This window comes from Gaeumannomyces tritici, assembly GCF_000145635.1.
Source record: "Gaeumannomyces tritici R3-111a-1 unplaced genomic scaffold supercont2.3, whole genome shotgun sequence".
Taxonomy (NCBI): domain Eukaryota; kingdom Fungi; phylum Ascomycota; class Sordariomycetes; order Magnaporthales; family Magnaporthaceae; genus Gaeumannomyces; species Gaeumannomyces tritici.
The window spans coordinates 2,471,809-2,487,684 of record NW_008804547.1 but is presented as its reverse complement, the minus strand read 5'-3'; the positions used below and the strand labels follow the sequence as shown (position 1 = coordinate 2,487,684).

The window sequence follows — 15,876 nt, the reverse complement described above, 5'->3', positions numbered from 1 at the left end:
CGTACGTGAAGGAATGGGGACTTCAGAGCTGTGGATCAGGCTGAGGGAGAGAGTGATGAAGAGGGAGAGGAGTGAGGAGAGTGGAGGATAGGTTGCGAGTGCCAGAGGAGAAGAGATGGAGAGAGGCGCAGGTTCTGCAAGATTCGAGAAGCCCGATTAGCAACCGAGATGCGATGCGAGAGTGGCAGAGTATTGGCTTTTAAAGAAGGCGACAACCGTTTGAGATCCGTCTATCTTCGTTGTGGTTGAAGCACGGTCTTGCGTGACGAGAAAATAAAGTGCGGTGCTGTTAAACTTCAACTTTTGAGAAATCGGCTTGTCTTTAACGCTGCTTGTGGAAAAATACATGGCCTGTTGAGAGTCATCTCGACAGATGGAGCCCAGTTACACATCGCATCTCCAAGTGGGACTTGCTCGGGTCGTCAGGACAAAGGCTATGTTTGTCACCTTGTTGGATAAGCATAAACATAAGCCTGATCATATATCTCACGCTAGCAATAACTTGGGAAACATCTGGAGTGGGTGGTCAAGTTGGTGGAGGAGACGGCAACCAAGGTGCCATTTTTATCAACATCTGAAGCACAGCGGCGCCTTCGCGGCCGGGTTGCCGGTACGCCTCTCCCTCCGCTTCACTCTAGAGCGTGGCGCGGTGCCATTGAGGATTACAGCATCTCTATCCGGTCACCTCGTTGACGAAACAAAGTCGTGACCAATCAAGGAAACTGAGTAGCCAGCTCAGCCAAGGTGGGCGAACACCTTAGACAAGGTGGGAAACAGCGGACCCAAAAATCTCAGCCAAGGTGGGAGAAAAAATGGGTCGTTCGGCCAAATTGGGGAATTTTTTAAGCTCCCACCTTGTCTGAGGTGTTCGCCCACCTTGGCTGAGCTGACTCCTCAGGAAATTGGCCGATGGGCGTCACCATCCTGGAACCTTGCAGCTCTCCCAGTCTTTCTCTCCTCTTTTTTCTCCATGACTCGGACCAGCCATCGTGTTCGCTTCATCAGGCCTCGCCCAGCGCCGTTTCCAAACGGTCCCGCAGAAATGCGACGCATGAGCCAAGTGCCGCGTTTCTGGGGTATAAAGGGGTATTCAACCACCAACGGTCCTGAATTACAGGCAGGTCACAAGGTCGTCACGATGCGGAAACCGAGCGTTGAACGCATTTTGGGTGTCTACCGTGGAAGCAAGCCTACAAGTATGCTTGGGATGCCCTCATTGGTATCCGCATGTATTCATATAACAGCCAGCCATGTGGCGGTCTTAAATGAGTCGGTAAGATCGAACAACGATCTCCGCTCATCAAGTTTCCTTGTCTGCCCTGGGGCAACCCAGGGACTGAGCATTGAGGATTGCAAGGTTGTTGCGGGTGTTGTTGGCATTTGTTCCTGGTAGCTGCCCCGGGCATGCGCTTCTTCGCTGCCATGCAGAAAACGCTATCTTTAGGACCAAGATTACCGAATCGGGCCATTGGCCCGCTCCGCAAGGGATGCAACCGTTTCCATACATGTTTCGATGCCGAACAGGGCAAGGAGAACCTTTCGCCCAGTGACCTTTTTTTCTTCTCCGAGGCTTGACTGCAGGGACATGTCAAAACTGTCTGTTTCATCGATCCGGTCAATCAACAGAGGCAGGTACAGGCAGGGGCGTTGGGGCAAACATGTATAGAAAAGGGGAGCGAAGGAAGGGAGCCTCCGTGGGGTATTAAAATCGAGCGCGTCGGCATCAATGTTAGGTTATTCGTTTTGCTGCCTTCATCTCCATCTACTTCCATCTTCTTCACTCATCTCCAAGTTTATCCTTCCCTTCTATTACTGAGAGGATCGTCCGGCACGGCCCCAACCTTTCTCAGCCTGATACCCATTTTATTTGTGCTTTATTCTCTCAATACAGCCTTCTATCAGTACAACTACCTATCAGTTCAACAATCCGTTAATACAACTACCCATCACACCAGCGCCAAAATGAAATTCACTGCCTCCTTCATCGTCAGCTGCCTGGTCGCCGGCTCTGTGGCGCTCACCGTTCCGATCGAGGCCCGGCAGAGCACTAGCGATGTCGTTCCGAGCTCCATCCAGGCTCGTGAAACAAGCGACGCAGCCGTACTTGCGGCTCGTCAGGGCCGGAAGAAGAAGACTATCCCCTGCCTGGCATCGGAAGGCTGCCTCCCCGCGGATAAGTCGGGATAAGGTGTCGGCGACAGAGTTCTGTCCCCCTCCCCCCGGCCGAGGGGCGGCGCGAGCGACACGAGCCATGCGAGATGCCGAAACGGCCACGCGGGCCAGGGTCGGACACGAGGGGGCCCCGGGAGGGCAATGTGGTGGCTGCTAGTCTTTGCGGGAAAATACATTGCATGATCCCATCTCGGGCAACCCATACTTCGCCTCCCTATGCACTCATATTCGCATGTAACGTGACCTGCGCACCTATTGACACCAGGAAGCCAGCCTTTTCAACACCTCGCCGGTACAACCGCCGATAACAAACCTGTCCCCTTGGCCACGGTAGGGTTAGAGACCAGGCCTTCCACAAGCCAAATCCTCAGCCGCTGCTCAGACCGGGTTTTTGCGGCGGGTAATCTTGACATTCAGGTCTGACTGGATGAAAAAGGCAGCGTTGAACGATTTCCAAGGGTTTGTAGGGTCAACTATAGCCAAGTCGAAACGACGGAAAAGCTGGAAAACGTCGGCCAAGGCATCGGTTGCGTTAGCTTGATACCCATCCATTGCACTCGCTCCCCCGACCGCTGACATGGCGTAAAGGCTCACCTCCACGTAGGTTTTGTTCAGCTCGATGAGGGCGATGGTCTTGCCCAGACACTCGTAGCGGCTGCTCGTCTTAAAGTCCATCATGACGGTCTGGTCCATGAGCCGCCACCGCTCCGGACCGGCCTCGATCCAGCGCTCGGGGCGGAACATGTCGGCGTCCTCGCCGAAGACGGCCCGGTCGTGCATGATGGGCCACGGTGCCCACGCGACGTTGGTGCCGGCCGGGACCCGCACGCCGGCCACCACCTCGTCCGCGTCCGACACCTTGGGCAGCAGGCCGGTGGCGGGCGGGAACATGCGGATGCCCTCGCGCACCACGGCCTGCAGGTAAGGGAGCGCGCGGGCCTCGGCGTCGGTGGCGGGCGACGAGAGGCGGCCGGCGCGCGCCGCCCCGTCGATCTCGGCCTGCAGGCGGCCGTAGGCGGCGGGCGTGGCCATGACGAGCAGGAGGGTCGAGCGGATGGCGGTGGCGCTCGTGTCGGACCCGGCCACGATCTGCGTCACGGCCTCGCCCTCGCAGTCCTCGCGGCCCAGGCCGTGCGCGACAAACGAGCTCAGCATGTCGCGCCGCGGCGGGGGTGCCCCGGCCTTGTGGTTAGCGAACCGGTCCGCCACCGCCTCGTGCGCCAGCCCCATGACGTCGCCGATGCCGGCCATGCCGCGCGCGTTGGGCACCATCCAGCTGAGGAGGCGGGACTGCAGGGGCAGGAAGATGTAGGGGCAGAGGGCCAGGGTCATCATGATGGCCATGTTGCTCTCCATGGTGTGGATGTAGCCCAGCGCGTCGGCGTCGGCCGCCAGGTTGCCCAGGGGCTCGCCGAAGGCGAGGGACGAGATGATGTCGAGCGTCAGGTACTGCACCTTGCGGGCGATGTCGACGGGCCGGTAGACGGCCGGCCGCCCCGCTTCGTCGTCGCCCGTGCCGCTCGAGTCGGACGAGAGGTACTTGGACTCGAGCAGGCCGACGAAGGCGGCGACCTGCTCGTCGATGAGCCGGTGCACGTTGTCGACGTCCTTGCCGCTGTAGCCCGGGGTCAGCTTGGAGCGGAGGGCGGCGTGCAGCTGCTCGTCGACGGTGGTGAAGGTGCTGTCGCGGCGCGGGTCCAAGCGCAGTCCCCGGTACCAGACGCCGCGCCTCCACTGGGACCGGGCGGCCCAGATCTTGCGGATCTCCTCAGCGTCGGCGCACACGACCCAGTTTGGCGCCACGCGGACCACCTTGCCTGCTCGCATGCGGTTCGTACGATCTGTCAGCGGGGTTCTAGACGAATATTCAGGGTTTCCTAAATCCAGACAGGGTATAATGCGGTGTAGTTGCTGGTTACACAGGATGTTCGTCAAGGAGGGGGCGCGCCAACCAAACGGGCTGGCTGGGCCGGGATCTGACAGCTGGGGAACGCAGTCTGCATGCCTGCTCTGTCACAGCGGCATCCATTCTTGTCGTATTCCATGCTGTTCGGTGCCTCTTGCTCGGGATCGGGATGGGTCGTTTCTCGCTCTTTCCACAACCCTAGCACAGCGGTTCTCTAGTATCCCGGCCGGCAATGCAGCTACCCCCCCTCCATGGCTGGATATCCCTCGCTCGCGGCCCAGGAAACACATACAGCGACCTGCGAGGCGCCGTTCGGGTTTGGTGGAATAAATTGCCCCAGTTGACGTTGACACGGGAAGATGTAGCTCGAAGGATGGAGAGATGGGAGAAAACAGCGTTTATGCGTCCACGTACCATACTTCCGGCAGACCTCGTCTAGGTCGAGGTTCATACGGCCACCGTACTGGCTGCGAATGAGCCAGAAATCTGTCCATGAGGCCAGCCAGGGCCCGCGAATGTGCCGCAGTCGAAGATAATCTCGCACACGGGCGATGACCGCGAGTAGGGCAAAAGCGCCGATAACCCAGCTCCAGCTAGCTGTGACCTTTGTCCACCCGGCAACGCTTGTGGATCCTGGGAGACCCCAGGGGTCTGTAATTTGCTTCATGAGTCTGCCGTCCTTCTCGGTGTCAAGACCTTTTCCCTCTGTCCTGCTCTACTCTCTCCAGAGTTACTTGTCTCGGGTCGGCCCTTCGGAGATGGGGAACCGAAGACCTGTCTTGTGTGACTTCCGTGCAACAGGCGGCCCCTTGCTTTTTCGAAATCTGCAGGGTCTCGCGGGCGATAAAAGAGCCACGGACGGATGCTTCTGTGGGACCAAGCAGCTGAGGCCGTCGCTTTAGGCGGTGAATGTTAGAGCAAGCTCAGCTCACGGGCTCTTTGCACTGTTGTCGTCCACGCGTCCGTGGGAGGGGGAGATAAAACTGACGAGAGAAGATGGGAAAAGCTAGGTTTGGAAGAAGCCGCCGAAATAATGCAAGCTCAGCTTGCAAGAGTGCAAAGAACACCATCGCATTGAAATTCAAGACAGCAGCTTGGGAACCCCTTGCTAGTCTGGTGAGTCTGACACCAGTAACCCTAATGTGCTTCGATATGCGGACTAGCTTTAGCGAGCAACAGGCGCCTATACAGAAATGGCAAGCAGTCAAGAGATCGTCCATGACTCTCCCGTGTAAAATCCTTGACGAGCAGAAAAGGCGCCGTGGGACGAGGTCATCACGATAGCGGAGACCGGTGGCCAAGGAAGAGGACATCGCCCCCGCCGTTGCTGTCCAGGCTAATGCCACCGACAACCCCACCGATGCTACCCGTCTGGAAGGCCGTGTGTCGATAAGCATCTGGATGTCCTTTCCTAGCGTCTCCAAACGACTAGGACCCGGACGGACGCAAGAGGGTAGCGCGGAGTGGAGGTCGAGATGGCAGGTCCTTGGCACCCGACCTTGCGTCCACACATCGGCTTGTCGACCCCATGATTGGTCGCCCGGATGGGCTTCCCCGGCGGGATGCATGGCTAGCGGGGTGGAGAATAGCCGAATGCCGACTAGCGGACGAGGGGTGTGGTGGTGCCCATGGCTAGCTGCATGGTACCATGGTGCCTTGACGCTAAAACCAGGAAGACAGCATGGCCCAAAGGGTGTTCAAAGGAACTTGCGAGAGCACCCAAGACATCTAGGCGCCTAGATTGGTAGCGCTGCATGTAAGCCTGTGTCGATGGCCAGCGAGATCGTATCATCAATTTGGCACCCTGTAATATCTGGGGTAGTCCCGATAGTGCGGTATGGAATACGCTTGGTGATGGAAATGACAAAAAGGTGTGACGGAGAAAGGAGGCTGACGGCGACAGACCATGCTCTAGACAGTAAAGCCACCCGACTCTTGCAGAGTGATGTGTGAGCCGTAAATTATGCGACCAGCCGACAACCAATACCTTCTTCCATCATTAGCCGCGACCCCCGCAACCGGCATCTTCAGCTCGAATCCCCGAGGTTGAGTCCAAGGCGCCACACACACAACTGGTTCCACTCAGACGGCGGCTTCCAGGGCTGGTAATAAGCTCGCATATACGCCATAGTGGAGGGTTGTGCGACCGTTGGTGCGAACGCGCAGTCGAGCGAACTTTTTGCACTTTTCTTTTTATTTTCCTCGTTGCTTTCCTTCTTCCCTTTCGCCTCGATGCACGCCACCTGGTGTGCCACTTGTGCTGTCCCGTGCTTCCTTCAAGTGGCGGTCAACACGGCCAAGGCGTAGAGGCTGCTCTCCAACCGCCACCACAGTCCTAGCCATCAATACGACATGTAGCTTGCCTGTGCTGGCATCCATCCTTTAGTACACCTTTTTCGGCCGAAATGGGTGGACCGTATGGCTGAATATCATCACACCGGCACGAAGGCCCCACACTGAGCTCAATGGATGGCTATCTTTGAGGAAGATACCATTTTGCTTCTTTTGCTTTTTCTCCAGACTGGGCTTTCCTGCAGGCCAGGAACGGAGGGGAGTCGTTTGCTATGCGGACCTGGGCGCTGTTTAGCAATCCGCGGTGACGCCTAGGGCCGGATCTTCTCCTGTCAAAGCTCCTGGTGATTTGGGTCTATCGGGCGAGTGCGTTCTCCGTGTTTCCGCTATTTCACCTACCGCTTTCTCTCTCATTTTCTTCCCCCATCTCCCTCCCCGCTGTTCTCTCCACGCACATCTTAGTCCCAGCACGGTCCACCTTTCTCCCTCTTCTCACCGTCTTCACAGCGTACCCCGACTTGGCATCTGAGCTGGCTGCCACCGGTTCATAGGGCAGCCCAATCACCAACCACATACCGGGTTATTGACTCGAGAATCGAATTGGTCCAGCTTCGACGTTGGACACGTTTGTGCCAATGGCCGATGAGGTTCCGTCAGAAACCCGGGCCGCGGAGCCAGAAATTGTAAGCATGACTTGCTCAGGGACCTGCCGTCTTGTAACCTTGGACCCCACCAAAAGCTGACCTTACCGTCCCGCACGCTGGCAGGTGCCTGATGTGCAGGACAGCGGCGGCGACGGCGACGGCGACAACGACTCCACCCTGGGAGGGGTACGAAGATCTCTACTTCCCCTGTTCCATCAACCCAGATCCGTTGTGGCTCAGGCTCTGCCGTGGTGCGCGGCCCGTTGGCGAGACGAGCCGCTCGGCCCCAATCAGCAGGGTCACCCCAGAGAGCTTGTCCCAACTCCAGGCCCTGCACTTCGTCGAGTCAGGGCGTGTTAAACATCAACCGACCTGACGGATTTGACGGATGCAGACTGATATGTCGATCAATAGTCCCTTCGAGAGTCGCTGACCTCGCTTCGGTCGAGCATCCTCGCCTACCAGCAGGAAAATGGCCGGACTTACCACGCCATGAGCGCCGGGAGTATGATACCCAATCCAATCAAATGTCATCTGTGCATTATTTTTGGCACCACGTTTCCTCGGTGTGGACTGCTAACACCTGATTCCCGGCCAGAATACTTTCTCCCTAATGACGACGTAGGTCAATCCGAGAGGAAATCCCCTCGAGGAATTGGACAGGCCGCTGATTGACGCATCGTTGTGCACATTGTGCTGCGCTACAACACTATTGAGCTTGCAGGAAGAGATTGAACGGCTTGGTAAGTCCAACAGAATTGACCAGCCAGGTGCAATGTAGGACATGTCTGACCTTGTCTTTCCACCCCACAGATCTCCAGCATCATGTAATGGCCCTCACCATCCAGGGGAAATCCTGCCTCTGCCCTAAGGACGAGGGCGCCCACAGCGTTCTTGATCTTGGCACCGGAACAGGCATCTGGGCCATGGAGTACGGTGAGTAGCGCAAGCCCTTCACGACCTCCACATCGAGGTCATCACTCATGTTCGATTGTTACTAATCCTACTACACTCTTCCACAGCGGATGCCCATCCCGAAGCCGAGGTGCGTATCTTCAGATTTATCCGGGTTTGAAACCCATCGTGGTTCGATACGTTGGAGCAGCTCCTAACAGCACAAACTTTACTTGCAGGTTATTGGCGTTGATCTTAGCCCCGTTCAACCACTTTTGTAAGTTGGTATCTGCATAGGGTCAGGATCCCTCCAATGCGTGCCCGCGACTTCTAACTGTTTCTAGTGTGCCGCCGAATTGTTCTTTCGAGGTAAGCATATCGAAGGGTTCGGTAACAGAAGGGAAGCTAACAATACATATAATCTGCCTGGAAAGATTGACGACCTCGAGAAGGAGTGGACATGGACGAAAAAGTTCGATTTCATTTTCAGCCGAATGATGACTGGGAGTTTCGCCGACAACAGGAGCATCGTCGAGAAAGTTTTCAAGTAGGTACTATGACACGCGAAGCAGCCTTGGAGGTTCCATGTTGACGTGAAAACCAGTCAACTAGAGCCTGGCGGCTACTTCGAAGCGCAGGACATGGTGGTCCCGCTCGGCTGCGATGACGGGACACTCAGCGAAGATGCGCCCCTCTCGCGCTGGCTAAAAGCGGTGATGGAGGGCATGGTGAATATGGGCAGGCCGCTACTATCATCCTCGAAGCAGCAGTGGAAGGACCTGATGGAGGATGTCGGGTTCGAGGATGTGTGCCACGCTGTCTACCGCTGGCCCACAAACCGCTGGCCACGCGACCCGTACTATAAGGAGCTGGGCGCGTGGTCTCTCGAAGCCCTGGACGCCGCCCTCGAGGGCTCCTCGCTCGCCCCCCTCACTCGCGGCCTGGGCTGGACCAAGGAGGAGGTTCTCGTCCTTGTTGCCCAGGCGAGGAAGGACATACGGAACCCCAGGATCCATGCTTACTGGCCCATGTAAGTGGTTCCTCACTCTCTCAAGTTTGATGCGCGGAGAAACAGTCTGTTATATGCTGCTGACGTCGGCGCTGCTTCGATCCAAGACATATTGTATACGGGCGCAAGCCACTCAGTCCAAAGGCGGCCGAAAAGTCACCGTCCCCAGAGCCTGTGCCGTCGTCTCCAGCCCCTGCGACGTCGTCTCCAGCCCCTGCGCCGGCGTCTCCTGCAGATGGCACCTCGACTGCCGCTGTACCCTAGGTTCAAGATCGCAAGTTCCGTTTGGGTATCCTGATTTTCCAATTACTTTTTCTTTGGATATTTTCGCTAGCCGAAGCCAGAGGCGGGGCCTTTCCCGCGCGACGAATAACGAGCTATATGATGTTAATGTACCATGCACACAATCATGGTGTTCGGCAAGCATCAGCCGAGGATATTTATGCCACGTCATGCCTTCCCATTATACATGCCCCCATTCTCTATCCATGATCAATTACGAAACCGAAAACAAATAGTCGTGTCTCTCACTCTTTCAGTCTTCACGCTAGCCTTAGGTAGCACCACGTCCTGGAGCTTGATCGTTTGCTCGTATTTTGCTCGTTTGGGAAACGAGCCCCAACAGCATATTCTTTTTAAAACCCGGCACATCAAGGCCAAATCACCGTAGGCGCTCCAGCCGTTGCTGCCGCTCGCGCCGCTGCTGCGGAACGTGGCCTACTAGTTCATGGTGGTCTCCCCGAGGGGGGTGGCACCCTTCTCGCGCACGCGCACTTTGGCGACGACGGTTGCGTCCCGGGGGAACTTGGCTCCGAGTAGAATAAAGGAACCCCCGGCCGTGTTCATGCGGCCGTTGGCCGCCATGCCCATCTCGAAGGGGAGGCGTGACCTGCCATAGCGCGAGAGTCGAAGGAGCTCTGGAGTACAAAGAAGGATAATGAAGGTGTCACGAGGGCACACCGGAGAAGAACTCCTGCAGGAAATACATGGGAGAACAGCCGCCACCTGGATGCGGTAGCTCGACTGAACAAAACGACGAATTCTCTGATGACAGCGCTCGACGCCGGCTATCCATGACCAAAAGGGTAGGCAAGGTTTATACCGTTTATCTTGCTCTCAAAAGTCCAGTGGATAATACCAAGATCAAACACTCTGTCCATAAACCTCGGCGTTGGGGATTCCAAAGTCCAAACGAGACATGGAGTGACAGAGTTCAATCGGTCTGGTTGAGGAGCCAACACCCCGAGGCACTTTGTATCAGGGAATGCCGGCATGTCTCAGGCTCCGTCCAAAGCAAAAGTCCTGCGTCCAGCCCGCCGTCAAGAATGGACCCCTGCACGCTGACGGCGTCGGCCGCGCGATACTACGCTGCCCAGAGGGCCAGCTAGGGCAGATACATATGTTGTTACAGTGGCATGACATGAGGCTTCCACAGGAGGCAACGGAGGCTGCAGGAATTGGACGTTAATTGCGGAGGAGAATCCAGTCCTCCATTCCAGGGTGGCAGAGGAATGGAACCGGCAAGTACGGTACTGTCCCCGAAGCGGCACAAGGCATGGATGCGGCAATTGCCACCAAGACGATGGCTCTGTCTCACGCGCGATGGTAGGTGTGGTGGCTTGTAGAAATACACCGTGGTGACCAAGACACACATGGCATTGCCTTGGCTTGATCCGGAAACAGATCAGGTAAGGGACAAAGAATTTGAGAGAGTGTGGTGGGGGTAGGCACGAGCAACCCTGCGTGGTGACGAGGCGTGGCCAAGAGAAGGACCAGCAGGAATGTAATACACTAGATTTGTGTCTCGAATTCTCGCCGACACACGACTATTTCCGGAGCCGATGCCGAGGCGACAATGGGGAATAATACCGCAACCCTTCAGATCTCTACCGAGTCGCCGGATCCGGTCGGACGGCTCCGGAGTTGGCTGAACCCCCTTTTGATTGCCGATGTCGGCTCTTTGTTCACTCAGTGAGCTCGATGATTTTGGTGACAGCGTGACTTTCTTGGGATGCTCTGCTAAGCACAGTACCTAGTCAGCCACACGTCACCATTGCCCAAGACAGCCAAGCTCGGCCGGATCTGGGTACCTTTCAGCAAGACCTCTATTTCTAGGGTGATGTCCACGATCGTTGAGGATGTCTATAAATGGGGGCCCCGTCCATCGGCTGGGGGGGACGCGGAAGGCTCGACGCCTTCAGGAAGCGTTGTGACGGCTTACAAGCACAAGATACCCCTGATTTTCCACATTGGTTCACTCCAGGCCCACCCAAACAGGACATCATGGCAGACAATAACGAGTTCGACCCGGACGATTTATTTGCTTACAGCGACGAAGACGACGACGAGATGGGCAATGCAGTGGCAGACGACAACCCTCTCTCCAATGCCCAAATGAAAGAGGGTGGTGGCCCCGAAGTTTACGTCCCTTTGTGCTCTGATCTTAAGGCCAACTACCAGGTTCTCAAAAAGCTCGGGGAGGGGAAGCACTTTGTGGTCTTCAGCGTCTGGGACATCAACGCGCAAAGGAAGCTGGCGATGAAGATTCCAAATGAGCCACTGCCGAGAAAGGGCACGGGAAAGGGGGACCGCAAGGAATACAACAAGAAGGTCAAAGTACTCGCGAAAGAGGTGGACAATCTCTTGTCCATCCAAACGCACATCAGCGAGGGGGATGGCGAGATCTCGCGTCACGACAAAGAGGACGACGTCACGATGACCGCTGCCGAGATGGGCGTCGCGGCCGGCAAACCGGTAACCGACATGATCATCGACCAAGAAGTGTATGGGTATATGATGCACAAGTCAGCCAAGCGCAACTACCGCTTCACCTGGATGTCGAAAGACGCACGCTGCAACGACGGCACCCAAGTGTCGGCAGCCCACTTCGTCATGTGCAACGCCGGCACGATGATGACCCTTCGGGCGATGTGCGTCGAGAACAAGGTCAGGATCCCGGCCGAGTTCGGGGCGAGGTGCATGGCCCACCTGTTCAAGGCGTGGCAGAGCACCGTCGGCAGCCGTCAGAGGGGCATCTTCCAGAACGACTACACCGAGGCCAACGTGTTCCTGCACTCGGCCGACTCCCGGCAGTACCCCGACTGCTACCTCGGAGACTTTGGCGACGGCGTCGCTCACGAGTACGCGAGCGTGCGGTGGCGAATGGAGGTGCTGGAATACTTCAGGAAGCTCGCCGGCCGCGAGGTGCTGCAGCCGCAGCTCGAGCACGCGAGGACGCTGCCGAGGGACGACGACAGGAAACTCTGGCTCGCGATCCAGAGCGTGATGAAGAAGTTCCTCAAGGAGCTGGAGAGGAAGTACAAAGATGGAGCGGCCGCGGAGCTCGTGGGCCTCGTCGACGCCACCGCGAAGGAGTTTGTGGGCCTGGAGCGCGAGGCGGCGCAGCTCGAGCAGTCGAACGTCCTCAAGGCCCGCTTCCTCGAAATCGTGCAGCGGCTCAAGGACCCAAAGTGCGACATTCTGACATTTCCAACCAGAGCCGCCTGCGTACAAGCGACGAGGGATGGTGGCCCGCTCTATGGTTTGCCAGATAATTGCCGGCCAATTCAGCTTCAGGAATATGGTAAACTTTATTGGCTTGACGATTCCTCCGAAGAAGACTCCGACAAGGTGTAGAGTCGAGGGCTGGCTATCTCCGCCTGATTTGATGCCCGGCCAAACGGGCTGTGTTGATGGATTGTCTACTTTTGATTGGATTTTTCTCCTTTGTATTGGATCTGGCTGTTACCTCCTGAATTTGTCTCTTTTACTGCTGGTATAACTTTAGGGCCTGTCATTTGGTATCTTGTTTGTATTTTGATGGCTCAATGTCAGTTTTGGACTCTTTTCTTTTGGATAGGCGGTAGCTGGCGACATGGATAGTTGCTTGTGGTCTTGTCATTCCCATTTCGGTGGTCGGGCTGTGGATTGAAAGTATGGCTCCAGGCTGAGAGGCAGGCCAATTCTCACTCGCCCCCAGAAATACATGCGTGTGCACCGATGCTGTGTGGCCCACCCTGCGTGGCGCTATTGACCCCAATGCAGGGTCTCCCCCCGGCCGTGAGCTGTGGTGCGGCTGACGATGGTGGAGCTCAAAGCCGGCTGAGCTTTGCTTTTGCGGCCCAGCTGTGGCGGGCGGAAGCCCCTGAGCAATTCCCACATGGCCTTGCATCGCGTCGAGGCCCTCGCTGACCGGGGGTTTTCAGCCGCGCGCAGCCCCGAGCTACTAGTACGTGCCAAGTCCAGCGGGCGTGCGGCGCTTTGATGGATGGAGGGAGACACAAGATCACACCTGAAATGAGGGTATCCTGACTCTCGTTCGTGTTAGCCTCCTCCGTCGAGCTTCCCTCTCGTCAGACTTAAAATCGCTTCAGCCCACCAACGAGAGAAATCATGTTGTGCCTGGGCAGCACCCTCCAGTCATTCATTCTCCGCCTCGGGAGCCTAGACCTGCTATAACACAGCGTTGCAGGTGTCCAAACAACCCACAGGGAAGCTATTCATACGGTATCGAAGATGCGTACCAGCATGAACCTGATCGGCCTCCTGGCCGCGGCCGGGTCGGCCGTTGTGTCCGCCTGTGTCCCGCCGGCCACGCCGCTCCCGGACACCATCCTGGAGCCATTCCGGATCCAGTACCAGAACACGTCCTACCCTGCCGTCCACAAGCTGCACCTCAACGCCGGGCTGGCTGGCGGCGGCGACCGTCACCTGTTTACCGACCCCGTCGGCGACAAGATCTTCAACATGACGCTCGTGGACGGCGCCATCACCAACACCTGGGCCGAGGGCACCCTCCGGGCCGTCATCGGCGGCGAGCACAGCACCATCGACAATACGGACAAGATTTTCATGACGAACCGTGGCGACCCGGTCGCCGTCTTCAAGCCGACCTGGGGCTGCGACCCCGACACGGACCAGCCACAGGTCGAGCTGGTGTTCCAGGGCCATCGCAAGGGAAGCACGTTTGTTCCTGGTGGCTGGTACTGCATCCGGCCCACGTATGATGGCGCCTACGAGTCCCGTTACTACCCGCCGGGTAACACTGGTGAGTAGCTGCTTTGTTGATCGCTTCCACTTCGTCATATGATCATCCGCTAAATAGTAAAACACCCAATCCAGCCAACGACCCCAACAAGTTCTGCGTCAAGGTGACTCTGGTCGCCCTGGTATCTCAGGCCCCTGTCGCCTCGACCACTACCCAGACGTCCACCACTTCTGCGACCACGACCGTCACCACCTCCTCCACCCTTCCGACCACCACGCAGACAACCACCACCTCGGCCACCACAACCGTCACCACCGCCTCCCCCACCACCCTCTCGACCGTCACGACAACCGGCCCCGCCAACCCCAGCGCGACCGGCAAGTTCACCGACATGACGGCGCAGGGGTACGCCTTCCAGGGCTGCGCGCCCGAGGAGCGCACGGCCAACGACGAGCCGGGCCGGACCCTGGGCGGACCCCGGTTCAGCGCCGACGACATGACCAACGAGAAGTGCTTCGAGTTCTGCGCCGCGAGGGGCTACAAGCTGGCGGGCACCGAGTACCGCCGAGAGTGCTACTGCGGCAACGCCCTCTTCAGACCGACCCGCCAGCCCGCCACCACGGTCGCCAGCCTGGCCGGCTGCTCGTACCCGTGCGCCGGCAACGCGGCCCAGTTCTGCGGAGGCTCGGCCTGGCTGAGTCTGTACAGGAAGTGCGAGGCTGGGGAGACGTGCGTGAACGCGCAGTTTACATAAAGGGCGGGACTGCACACGGCTCTTTGTGCTGATCGGGATACTCCTGATTTACGGGGTTGCAGTTGGAGGCTACCATTGGATAATTTCTAGATAATTTCATGATTGATGGCTGCAACCAGAATTTTCCATCATTCTCTCGTCCCGTCCAAACTCGCCTGTGTTCGCTCAAGTATTGGACGTGAATCGACATAGATGGATGTCTGTAACAGGAGCAACTAATACCCAACGTGGCAACCTCTCTAAATGGAATGCAGTAGCCAGCCACCTATCGAGATTCCACCTGCATCTCGCCAACCCTTGGAAAGACAAAGGCAACCGGGCAACAGCCACAGATAGTTCGTATCATCAACTGCAGGTCTATATTATGTACATATGACTCGTTTGCGTCATGACCAAGAGCAAGGAGGCGCCCGAGAATGTCAAATACACGTAATGCGTGGGATAACATGGGTAGACAAAAAAAGAAAAGAAAAACAAAAGATGCGTGTCATTAGAGTACACTCGTGATAAATGAGAGGAATTGGTAGACAAAGGACAGAGTTCCACCCAACGATATGTTCTGAGGAACCCGTCGAGGTAATTCAAGAAGAAGAAGAAGAAGAAGAGAAGAAAAAACGTCAAGTCATGGATGCGTTAACCTCCTCCTCGTCCAGGAAGCCCAACCCACTATCATATCGCCTCCTCTTTGTCGTCCTCGTAGGCGAGGCAGGCGCCGGCCCGGCTGGGGACTCGGAGGACTCTGCGGCATCGTCGCCGAGACTGGCGACACTGCTGCTCCTCCTCCTCGCCTTGCCCGCGTCGAACAGGCCGCCGGCCCGAACGGCGGGCGTGGGCGTTGCGTCCAGAGCACCACCACCACCCCCGAGGGCTGAGGCAGGGGTGCTCCGCGGCGGCCTCGCGGCGGCCTTGGGCGTGGCGGCGGTTAGGAACTGCTGCCCCATGGCGACCACCATCTCGAGCTGGGCCTTCATGGCGTCGACGGCGGCCACGGCCGCGTCCTGCTCGTCGCACAGGCGGTCCTCGAGCCGGTCGGCGTCGGCGCGCAGGCGCGCGATCGTCTCGTGCGCCGCGCGCAGCGCCTCGTTGACGCGCTCGACCTCGGCCCTGAGCTCGGCGACGCGCGCGTACGCGCAGCGCCAGCTGGCCCGCCCCCGTGGTCGGCGTTGAGGGCGCGCGTCTCGTCGGCGTGCGTCTCGGGCCCCGCCAGGGCCGCGTCGG

At 57.6% G+C, this 15,876-nt stretch overlaps 8 protein-coding genes across 9 annotated transcripts; 5 read left to right on the top strand and 3 right to left on the bottom strand.

Annotated features, from left to right (window-relative positions):
• Positions 1–995: 995 nt before the first annotated feature.
• GGTG_05946 (hypothetical protein) lies at positions 996–1,560 on the top strand. The gene has a single exon (XM_009223758.1). It carries the CDS (start codon positions 1,043–1,045, stop codon positions 1,391–1,393), a length of 351 nt encoding a protein of 116 aa, XP_009222022.1. The 5' UTR covers positions 996–1,042; the 3' UTR covers positions 1,394–1,560.
• Positions 1,561–1,962: 402 nt separating this feature from the next.
• On the top strand, positions 1,963–2,187 carry GGTG_05945 (hypothetical protein; the record flags this gene model as incomplete). Its single annotated transcript, XM_009223757.1, has 1 exon — positions 1,963–2,187. One exon carries the CDS (start codon positions 1,963–1,965, stop codon positions 2,185–2,187), a length of 225 nt encoding a protein of 74 aa, XP_009222021.1.
• A 309-nt stretch (positions 2,188–2,496) lies between these two features.
• On the bottom strand, positions 2,497–4,745 carry GGTG_05944 (hypothetical protein; the record flags this gene model as incomplete). Its single annotated transcript, XM_009223756.1, has 3 exons — positions 2,497–2,673; positions 2,767–3,989; positions 4,493–4,745. The coding sequence occupies 3 exons, from the start codon at positions 4,743–4,745 to the stop codon at positions 2,551–2,553; spliced, it is 1,599 nt and encodes a 532-aa protein (XP_009222020.1). The 3' UTR covers positions 2,497–2,550.
• A 2,576-nt stretch (positions 4,746–7,321) lies between these two features.
• GGTG_05943 lies at positions 7,322–9,543 on the top strand (the record flags this gene model as incomplete). 2 transcript variants are annotated; one of them, XM_009223754.1, is made up of 10 exons in its annotated part: positions 7,322–7,519; positions 7,613–7,635; positions 7,739–7,757; positions 7,828–7,950; positions 8,037–8,059; positions 8,148–8,185; positions 8,253–8,277; positions 8,343–8,455; positions 8,513–8,938; positions 9,025–9,181. In XM_009223754.1, the coding sequence occupies exons 1-10, from the start codon at positions 7,507–7,509 to the stop codon at positions 9,179–9,181; spliced, it is 960 nt and encodes a 319-aa protein (XP_009222018.1). In that variant the 5' UTR covers positions 7,322–7,506. The 2 variants fall into 2 exon arrangements, with proteins under 2 accessions (XP_009222018.1, XP_009222019.1); XM_009223755.1 differs by lacking the exons at positions 7,322–7,519; positions 7,613–7,635 and having other exon boundaries at positions 7,658–7,757; positions 9,025–9,543.
• Positions 9,544–9,637: 94 nt separating this feature from the next.
• On the bottom strand, positions 9,638–9,905 carry GGTG_05942 (hypothetical protein; the record flags this gene model as incomplete). Its single annotated transcript, XM_009223753.1, has 2 exons — positions 9,638–9,834; positions 9,878–9,905. 2 exons carry the CDS (start codon positions 9,903–9,905, stop codon positions 9,638–9,640), a joined length of 225 nt encoding a protein of 74 aa, XP_009222017.1.
• A 1,295-nt stretch (positions 9,906–11,200) lies between these two features.
• Positions 11,201–12,553, top strand: GGTG_05941 (hypothetical protein; the record flags this gene model as incomplete). The annotated part of the gene is made up of 1 exon (XM_009223752.1): positions 11,201–12,553. One exon carries the CDS (start codon positions 11,201–11,203, stop codon positions 12,551–12,553), a length of 1,353 nt encoding a protein of 450 aa, XP_009222016.1.
• A 534-nt stretch (positions 12,554–13,087) lies between these two features.
• Positions 13,088–14,785, top strand: GGTG_05940 (hypothetical protein). The gene is made up of 2 exons (XM_009223751.1): positions 13,088–13,964; positions 14,039–14,785. Exons 1-2 carry the CDS (start codon positions 13,433–13,435, stop codon positions 14,656–14,658), a joined length of 1,152 nt encoding a protein of 383 aa, XP_009222015.1. The 5' UTR covers positions 13,088–13,432; the 3' UTR covers positions 14,659–14,785.
• Positions 14,786–14,911: 126 nt separating this feature from the next.
• Positions 14,912–15,876, bottom strand: GGTG_05939 (hypothetical protein). The gene has a single exon (XM_009223750.1). It carries the CDS (start codon positions 15,627–15,629, stop codon positions 15,276–15,278), a length of 354 nt encoding a protein of 117 aa, XP_009222014.1. The 5' UTR covers positions 15,630–15,876; the 3' UTR covers positions 14,912–15,275.

Coding starts and splice junctions, on each gene's coding strand:
- GGTG_05946 (XM_009223758.1), top strand. CDS start 1,043: ATGCGACGCATGAGCCAAGTGCCGCGTTTCTGGGGTATAAAGGGGTAT.
- GGTG_05940 (XM_009223751.1), top strand. CDS start 13,433: ATGCGTACCAGCATGAACCTGATCGGCCTCCTGGCCGCGGCCGGGTCG. Junction 13,965..14,038: donor CTACCCGCCGGGTAACACTG/GTGAGTAGCTGC, acceptor CACCCAATCCAG/CCAACGACCCCAACAAGTTC.
- GGTG_05939 (XM_009223750.1), bottom strand. CDS start 15,629: ATGAAGGCCCAGCTCGAGATGGTGGTCGCCATGGGGCAGCAGTTCCTA.